At 34.7% G+C, this 10,000-nt stretch overlaps 1 protein-coding gene and 1 pseudogene across 2 annotated transcripts in view; both read right to left on the reverse strand.

Annotated features, from left to right (window-relative positions):
• Positions 1 to 10,000, reverse strand: part of LOC145255695 (nitric oxide synthase, inducible-like) — a 203,244-nt gene that overhangs the window by 50,306 nt on the left and 142,938 nt on the right. For both annotated transcript variants that reach the window (XM_080114269.1, XM_080114268.1), the window contains exons 17-18: positions 9,622 to 9,754; positions 1,206 to 1,284 (exon numbers count right to left, since the gene is read on the reverse strand). In XM_080114269.1, coding sequence (XP_079970395.1) covers positions 1,206 to 1,284; positions 9,622 to 9,754 — 212 coding nt within the window. The remainder of the gene's footprint in view (positions 1 to 1,205; positions 1,285 to 9,621; positions 9,755 to 10,000) is intronic.
• Positions 4,668 to 4,783, reverse strand: LOC145255867 (5S ribosomal RNA; annotated as a pseudogene).

Consider the following 10,000-nt stretch of genomic DNA (forward strand, 5'->3'; position numbering starts at 1 on the left):
GCGAAAATCGTCAATTCTGAAGCATCCTGTTGTAACAGAGCGTATCTGGCGGCTATATTCAAATACTGAGCCATGTGCAAAATGACGTCACATTAAGGAAAAAGAAAGACTATAAAAAGGAGAGAGAGAGAGAGAGAGAGAGAGAGAGAGAGAGAGAGAGAGAGAGAGAGGACATTAGAGGACGATCACGTTAGAGATGTAGATGACATTCGAGAGCATGTCAGATCACGTTCGGAATCATGTTTTATTCAGCAAAGTACACGGAAATAAATGTTGTTACAACAGGAAAAAGCGAGTTGAAGTTCTTTCCTATTCTTTGCCTATTTTGCGACTGAGGCTACCACATGTTGGGTAACGTTACACTGTGAACAGGGACAGGAGAAAGAGAGAGAGAGATAGAGAGAGAGAGATAGAGAGAGAGAGAGAGAGAGAGAGAGAGAGAGAGAGAGAGAGAAGGGTATCTTTTCTTGTTTCTTCCAGGGTTCTCTCAGCTGACTGACTGTGATTCTTAAAAGGGCTAAAGAAGTTCCTCGCAAAAGAGAAGATGGAATCAATGCACAGTGCAAGCTGATTGGTCAGTGTATGGCAAAATCGCCCAGCAGGGACATTGATTACTATATTAAAAGTAAAGGAGGCGAGTGCATGCTATCTTGAATCGAGGTTTGTTTTTCCTGTATGATGTTTGGATGAACTGACCAAAAACGCATGACTCTTTGCGAACGATGTAAAGCGCTTATCACCTCGATTCAACTACAATTAACCTCAAGATAAAGTCAACAGAATCTGATCTTGATCTTCAACATAGGATTTACCTCTGAACTCTACAAAATGCAGTCATATCGGCTCTCTGTCTCCTGCACCCCCCCCCTTATGACTTAATGTTCTCAAAGGCATTATCTTCCCTTGTTAAAAACAAGCTGGTTTATCGCCAATCATCTGTGCCCTTACTAATAAATATCAATGGGGCTGCACAAGAATATTTTTTGTAACCAAAGCACACTATCTCTCGTACACATGCCCGTCTATCCCTACTTTCCAACCTTATAGCATGTCGTCCTCTAGGGGGAGGGGGAGGGGGAGGGTAATATCTTAAATAATCTAAGAAAATCTAATGAGATAATCCTTTAAGAAAGGAAAAGTAACGTAAATAGAAGAGGAAAATAGTTATTTAAAAAAAATAATAAACAAAACAAACAAATACTTACTCGGAGTCATTTGACTGTAAATTCTGTCGACTGATCAAACGGCAGTTGTGGATATTCTGTCGATGTGTTTCCGTCAGCGCTAAAAAATATGCATATATATATATATATATATATATATATATATATATATATATATATATATATATATATATATATAAAAGCGGGTACATTCGTTTGGGTAAATAACCGACAAAAGTATGTATGCTTATCAATTTATATCTCTCTCTATTTATATAAGGTTATTTATAAGTTTACTTTTATATATTTGTATGTATAAAATTCGCTCCTAAACTAATTAACATCCGCTATGAATTTTAGAACACAGTTGCTAAGCATAAAGATGAGTAATATGGACTAAATTTAGTTCATTTATTTTTATATGAAGAGATAAAAAGAGGATGGAAGCCATTCATAAAAATTCTGATACCTCCGATTTTTGTGAATTTTTTGCAATAGGTTCAATATATTAATAAATACCCCCCCCCCCAATTTCAGTGTATTTGGAGTATTTTAAATATATTTTAGTGGACATAATAAGGGTACAAGTTCCCATTTAAAAATTTGAATATTTCAGATTTACTTTAAATTTGATCAATTGTAAGTAGACACCAATTAAGCAATATTTTCTGAATTTCAATTTCATCTTAAGACCCCATTCAAGCTTAAGCCTTACATTTTGGACGTTTTCTGCACAATCATGAAATGGATTATGACCAAAATTGTAATGAGGATTAGACATAAATAATTGATTCTAATCTTTGTAAGTTGATATAAAAGTGGTTCAAAATTAATGTTATCCGTCCAGACGAATTTTCCCCTATTTCATTTATCAGGATAGTTTTATTAATAAAAGTTAGGTTAAAAAAAATCTCCTTCGTCAGTCAGATAGGGCAAATATTGATCCATATCATAAAGAATTTTGTTTTATTTTCAATGGATTTAATATTTAATTCTACATATTATTTTTGTTTTTACTCATGTATAAAAGAATGGTGAGGATATTTTACTCCTTAATTTAAATGTAATTTTACTATTCCCTGGACACCGGGGAAAATTATTAAGAAGGAAAGATCTTGATGTGTCCTTTTTTCTTTCTGTCTCTTCTTTCTTCCGTTGCCTTTGGATGGCAGGGGGAAAAATAAAGTAAAGAAAGAGAGAGAGAGAGAGAGAGAGAGAGAGAGAGAGAGGGGGGGGGAGGAAGATATATTCGATATTAAGACAATTAACGGTGATTTAATCAATTAGCAAGCAATAATTAGTAACAGGGGTTATAGGTTGAACCTCACTTGGGCATAACTATTTTTATATAATTTGAATTATTTGGACTACTGCTCTCATCTTATTGCACTGGTATCCTCTCGGTATAAATATCCCCTGATATATCTTGTCAAACTCATCTGTAAGGGCCCTTTGTGTATTAGACAAAATGTTTGGTAAAATTCTGTTTTAAGTTACACACTTCTGGAGGTTGAAGGTTAAATCCTCAACGCAAGCAACACTAAACTTGCAAATTATTTAAAACTTCCAGTTATGGTTAATGAAAAGAAAGCATGCTATTCCTGTGGATTAAATAAAGGGTTCCATTCGAAATTATGAGAACAGTAGTCCAAACAATCCAAATAATACGAATTATCAATTTTCGTCTAAAAAATTCGAAAAGATAATATAAATATTTTCACTTTGATGCTGTTTTTAAATTAGCCGAAACATTTGAAATTACAATACTTAGCAGATTATTTCATTTTACTTTATTTATTTATTTATTTTTTCTGTAATCGACATATTCTTTGAAAATTAAGATCCCGTGCGACACCGAGTGTTACAGAAGGAGGATCGTATTTGAGTGAAAAAGTTTAATGGCCAAAAATCACCCTAGTGAATGTTGATGAAACCATCTGATTTCTGGCTGGGACTTTCAAACAGAAAAGTCGCATCTAGATGTCCCTAATAAGGACCAGCATGCCAAGTGTAACTGATTTAGGGAGACGGGCTATCTGGCTATCTATCTGTGTTTTCCCTCTACAAATTATCGCCCTGATGTTTTTCTCTGATTGTCTTTTAAAATAAAAATTTGGGCATTTTGCAGTATAGAAAACAAAAAGAAAAAGTGGTAAAAAAAAACAAACGAATATAATACAAACAAAAATTACCAAAGGCAAGATAATTTACTCTTCTGGACAAGTTTTTGTGTGTTTGATTTGTTTTAAAGTGTGTATTTATTCTGAAACACACATAGTCTCAAGTGTTTAGAACAAGAAAAAAATAACTGCCGTGAGACGGTAATCTGAGAAGGTCTCGATAACTGCTCAAAAATCGAAAATTTAACAAAATATTGTTAGAAACACACCCAATAACTGCCCAAACGTTTTATATAAACAATCAGTGTTCCAGTGATTGTATTCTACAGACGATCAGCAACCTTATTTTATGACAACACGGCAACAACAATGATGGCATGGTTATATCTATGGGTAAGCTAAAATAAAACAATATATGTAACCAGTAGTTTATATTATATCTAGTTTGTAGTGGAATAAAGACATAAATAGATCATAGCATTTAATACTACGACGACAAAGCTTCTTTTCTTTAACAATCATAAAAAAAACAACATTCCAACCGATTGAAATGCTTAACAGCATGTGAAAGTCTGCCATTCAAACTCATTGGCGTAACATGCTCGGCCAACATAAACTGGAACAAATACTTCAAAAACATTGTCAAAGCTGCTGTAAGGAAGGTGGGTTTCCTGTATTGAACTAGAAAACTTCTCACACTTGCCAATATCCTATATCTCTATAAAATCACTATTCGCCAACGCATGGTGTATTGCTGCCACATCTGAGTTAGTGCACCCACTACTAACCCCTCCCTCCTTTGAACAGGGTTAAAAAAAAGAGCCTCTAATCTAATAGGTCCCACACTATCTACCAATCTCCATCCCTATCCCATCACTGCAATGTTTTTACAAGTACTTTAATCTGACTTATTGCAGTGATGTACACAGGCTCCTTCAGTCTTTGGCAGAATATTTTATTTTTATATTTCAAGCGGTCCTCCGCTCTTGTTCACAAAAAAGTAGCAAAATATAAACGAAAAACGTTGAAAAAAACTGGAAATTTGTATTTTGACCTGCATTAATATATATATATATATATATATATATATATATATAGTCAGCCATATACAGTACTATTTCGCTGTATCACAGCTCATCAAGCCGCATTGATAAGCTGTGATAGTAGCCTTGACTCTCATTTGGGTGGTTGGTTCAAGCCAGGATCGAAACCCAACCTCCCAAATGACAGTCAAGGCTTCTAACCTAGAGGTGCTTGTGCGCTAAATTTTTGTGGCAGGAGGTATGCAACCAGACCTCTCCTGAGTCGAGATTGTTAAATACCAGTAGCAAGTGAAGTGCATGTACAGGACGACTGGAAACAAATGCCGAGATAAGCGGAGAGCACATACAGCACCTAGAATTCCCAAATGGTCACCCATCTGGTACTAACCAGGCTCAATGCTGCTTAACTTCGGTGATCTGACGAGAACCGGTGTGTCAACGCGATTATACTGTAATGTACCATCTGTGGAAATACTTCCAACCGACTTGACAATCAGCAAAATTCAACCCTTTCACTTTAATAGCTTTATTCCTCGAATTACTACTCTTTAAAATTCTTCACCTGTTCCCAACTGTATTAACATGCAGAAATTTAAATTTAATGTAAACAAACCTTTTGCTGCACAACTCCTCACTTAAGATGTCCTTGTAAGCATTATCTCTACGAACTCACCATGGCCCCTTTTGTCTCAGTGGTAATGTGCATTGTTTGGGGTGAATTATATATACATACATACATATATATATATATATATATATATATATATATATATATATATATATATATATATATAACTACTTCATTTACTCACATAAAGTTAATATACGGAAGTATAGATTTATGCGTAAACTTTAAGCATTTACTTCAAAAGTGCTCAATACGTAGGTAGAGCTAGTTAGTAATTTATAAAATATATATGGCGCGCCATATATATTTTATAAATTACTATATATATATATATATATATATGAATTATATATATATATATATATAAAATTCATATATATATATATAATTCACTAGCAGCAGCTGTATAGCGCAATGGTTAGAAGCCTTGACTGTCATTTGGGCGGTTGGGTTTCGATCCTGGCCTGAACCAACCACCCAAATGACAGTCAAGCTTGATGAGCTGTGATACAGCGAAATAGTACTGTATATGGCTGACTATATATATATATATATATATATATATATATATATTAATGCAGGCCAAAATACAAATTTCCAGTTTTTTTCAACGTTTTTCATTTTTATTTCGCTACTTTTTTGTGAACAAGAGCGGAGCACCGCTTGAACTATAAAAATAAAACATTAAATATAAAAGACCAACAACATTGTTTTTATACTTCATAAACCCCCATAACCTTGAAATTACTATTTTAGAAGCATACGTGGATATCTTAATATTATACAGGGTGACCCCAAAAAAACAAAAGTTAAATGGAGGCCATCTAGAACATATGCTGTAGAACGGAGAAAAAAGGCCAAAGACTCTAGTGTTTTGATGTGATGTCTTAAATATAATAGACTAGTTATGACCAAAGTTTCATTTCATTTGGACAAAACACTAAAAAACGGGGCCTAATTAGAGTTGGGGCCCGTTTTTTGGGGTCACCCTGTGTGTGTGTGTGTGTGTATATATATATATATATATATATATATATATATATATATATATAACAAGAAAAATGTATGATGAAAATAAAAATATAAATAAATTAGAATATTTATTAATCCATCAAAAAATTCAAGCAAGAAATTATAGCTACATAGGTAAGAGATGCGGCTGGAGCACTAAATGTTTTGACTTCGATTCTAGCTGATGGCACCCAAGTAATTTTTAAGACTTTTGAAATTACGACTATATATTAGATTCAATAGAGAATTGGCTCTGCAATCATAAATACAAATCTGCATATATTTAAGTGTATTTTACGACCGGGCAAGGCTAGGCGCCCCTCACCAGTAATATATAAATGAGGCAAAGGATGAACTCAAAGTTAACTTTGAATTTTTTCATATTCTTCATGACCGCTCATTTACTTAGTCTTATGTGCGAATACCTGCTGATGTGTCGCTAAAAAGCTTATCAGAAGGTTTTTTTGTAATGTTGTCATGCATAGCTTGATAGGTTTCAAGGAGACGATCTGGCACATCTGGAATCAGATTGGGGTTGCTATCTGAGCCGATGTGATGCGAAATCTGAAATTGGCAATGAGGGCAGTGCATCACTGAAGGTCTCTCCTTGAGACATCTATAGATTGTATTTCATGATACGGTTGTTGTTCATTTTCTCTAAACACTGTCAACAAATTCAAGTTTCTGCAATTTTCTTCGTATATACTCTTGTACATGAACAGAACTTTTTTTTTTGGTAACAAAAATATCCACAGATAAAAGAGATCTAAAGAATATTCTGTTCTTTTATATTTTTTATGTACGAATGCGTCATCAGTTATCAAGGCCAAATACCACTCGAGGATAATGATTAAGGAATCTGTAAGGTGGATAGTGATAGGAACAGATTGATGATTGGTAACAATGGTCGAGACTGGGAAGAATGTCATTATTTAAAAGGATTGTTCTTGAAAGCAACCAGCTATTGTGTTTTGCAGATGGATAGTTCTTGGAAAGAAACTTTGGTCATGGAAGTTCTATTTAGTTTTGAATACACAGAGGAAGAAAGTGAAATTATTTACAGTGGTTATAGCTAGACGAGTTTTTGTTGTGAATGATTTACAGATTGGAACGCAATCGAGCACGTAAATAGTGACAGAGTAGAGAAAGATCAGCAACATCTCTTTTGTGAGGAAGAGACTTTAGGGAAGAAAATAGGAAATCGCCCACTGTATTCTGAAACGGTTTTGTACTCAGACAGAAATGGGTGCTTTGAGCAGCACCTCCCCAGATGTGACACCAGTACTCCACCTTAGAACATATTTGACTCTTATATAGATAGAGGATTGCTTCAGGTGTGAAATACTTTTTGAATCAGTAGAATGAACCATTTTTCCAGCATCCTTAGCAATAAATTTGATATAAGTCTTCTATGTCAGGTCTGAAGTGAAGGTCAGACAGAGAATCTTATCAAAGCAGGGTGGAATGATAAAATTGTCGCCCTAGAAAAGACGACATGATTCCATTTCCGTTTGATGAAAACCGGTTTTCTTTTTTGTTGCAGACCATCTACTAGTTGGCTAGTTGTGTACAAACCCCAAGAGTAATAGGAGCTTTCTCTCATGTTCGAAAGTGACACAATGTTTAATGAGCGAGATCGGAGATGCGCTGCTGTACAACACATGCTCTCTACCAATCTGAGTTATGACACAAATTGCCACAAATAACAGGGACGTGTCCAAAGTGATGAAAGCAAAGTTTCTGGCCATGGTTATGGTCTTTGGTGTGGTTTTAAAAGATGGCTACTGAATGCCACCTCACATCTTCGAAGTCGGCTTGAAAGTCAACACCAAAGTGTACCTGGACGTGCTGAAGAGTGTGGTGATCTCCTAGTGCAATCAGGTGGTTGCTGACAGACCCTGGGTTGGCAGAGGGACTCGGTGCCGACCCACAAATCCCAAAAACTCCAGGCTTGGCTTTGTACCCTTCGCTCACTGCCCTCCCGTCCTCCCCCGACCTCAATCTGCTGGACTACTTCATTTGGTCATATGTAGAAAACATCACCAACATGATCACCAACATGATCACCAAAGCCAGCCTGATCGCTGCCATCTGCTGAATATTCGCTGAGCTCCCGCTGGTGTTTGTGGAAAAGGCATGCTCCCAGTTCCGGACCTGTATTGAGGCAGTGATTGAGGCTGAATAGATGTCAGCTCTAATACATAATCAAGTCACCTAAATTTATTTTCTTCAATAAAAGTTTAAAAATAAAGCTGTAGTGTTGTTTTCTTTAGGGAGACAAATTTATTGTTCCACTCCGTATTTCAATTAGGGCAAAATGAGTATCCGAGCGTTGGTGCTGAATGAAGATAGACTAAAGTCATTGGCTATTTTTCCCCCATTCCATTACATGTTCCCGAGCGAAAGGTAAATATAAAGATTTTGATCATAAATACTTTATTGCAGCTTAGAAATTAGAGAAATTAGACATCATTTAGACTACGAATAAATAGGATTGCTTGCACCTCTCTGAAGATGATAACTAGCAACTCTTAGTCCGATCATTTATGCCAACTAAAATATATAGGTTAAAGGTTAAATTATTATTGTCTCTATTATATTTTGTGAGCATTATTCCAGTACCAAACCAAGACTAACTCGACTCAGGACCACAATAAAGAACTTAAATGATATCCATTAATATATAGGACTCTGCAAAACACTTATTCATTATTTAACAAATATAAGATCAATTAAATACATACTGGTCATATATGTAGGAGACATCATTATCTAATTGCATAGAGCTTTTATATATAGTGAGTTATTATAACCCTCTAAGTGTTTATGAATTTATTATATATATATTATACATACATATGTCTTCCCAGTCCAAATAGACTTTATATATTTTTAAATACTTCGTCACTCATGATCTTCTGAACGTTTAGGTCTTTATTTGTAGGGGTCACAACGATCTTCAGAATATTTAGGGCTTAGGGTTGTAACTTGTGATGGAAATTGGGTCCTTTACGACAACCGGCAATGCTCAGCTCAGTGGTTAGACACTGACAAAGCTCCACGACACTTCCCATTTATTTATATGTATATATGTATGCGTCTTTCTTTTTTACAAAACTGCATAATCAAATTTAAGAAATGGCTTCTTTTTCAAAAACCCACCCATTTTAAGGTAAAAATACCTTTCATTTCTCTTTTTATCTTCTCTGTAAACATATATATCTGTTTGACATTTGAACACAATTAACGATGGTGTCTTTTTACATGCTAAGATTATAAGATCCAAATGATTTCTAATTTTGTTATGTATAATTGAATATAAAAATATATTTTTATTTTTAAGCAGAATAAACATAAGGGACTTCCCAAATTATAAAAAATAGGGGGGATGTTACAATATTTGTCATATAATGGGGTATGATCGCGCACAGTCGGGAGCTTCTATTTATAAACGATGCTGCTAGGAATATGGAGGGGAATTTATTATCTTCTGAATCTGCTTCTACAAAACTTTAGCTAAGCAGACGGTACAAAAAAAAGAAGCACATTGACTGATCAGTTAACCGTGGACGCATCATTTAACTGGTTGACCAATATACATTTTGATAATGAGAAATTCATCAGAAAATTAAGCACAATTGTGCACACACACACACCTTGTAAGAGATCGATGGACGTTTTGGCCACTGGTCGGAATCGATAAAGTGATGAATCCCATTTAATGCTGTATGCTTCCAATGTCGATTGGAGTTTGTCTGAAACTTTGATGGAAAATATGTCACAGGCTACCTGAAATGAAAAGAGATAACTACATGAGAGAGAGCAAAAGAGAGAGAGAGAGAGAGAGAGAGAGAGAGAGAGAGAGAGAGAGAGAGAGAGAGAAAGAGATGAGGGAGGTATATATAGTTATGCAAGATAGAGAGAATCTGATAATATATACATATATATATATATATATATATATATATATATATATATATATATATATACATACACACACAAATATATATATAGGAAATGTAAATTTATAGAATG

Source organism: Euprymna scolopes, chromosome 31 (assembly GCF_053919585.1).
Source record: "Euprymna scolopes isolate OS-2025 chromosome 31, ASM5391958v1, whole genome shotgun sequence".
Classification (NCBI taxonomy): Eukaryota; Metazoa; Mollusca; class Cephalopoda; order Sepiida; family Sepiolidae; genus Euprymna; species Euprymna scolopes.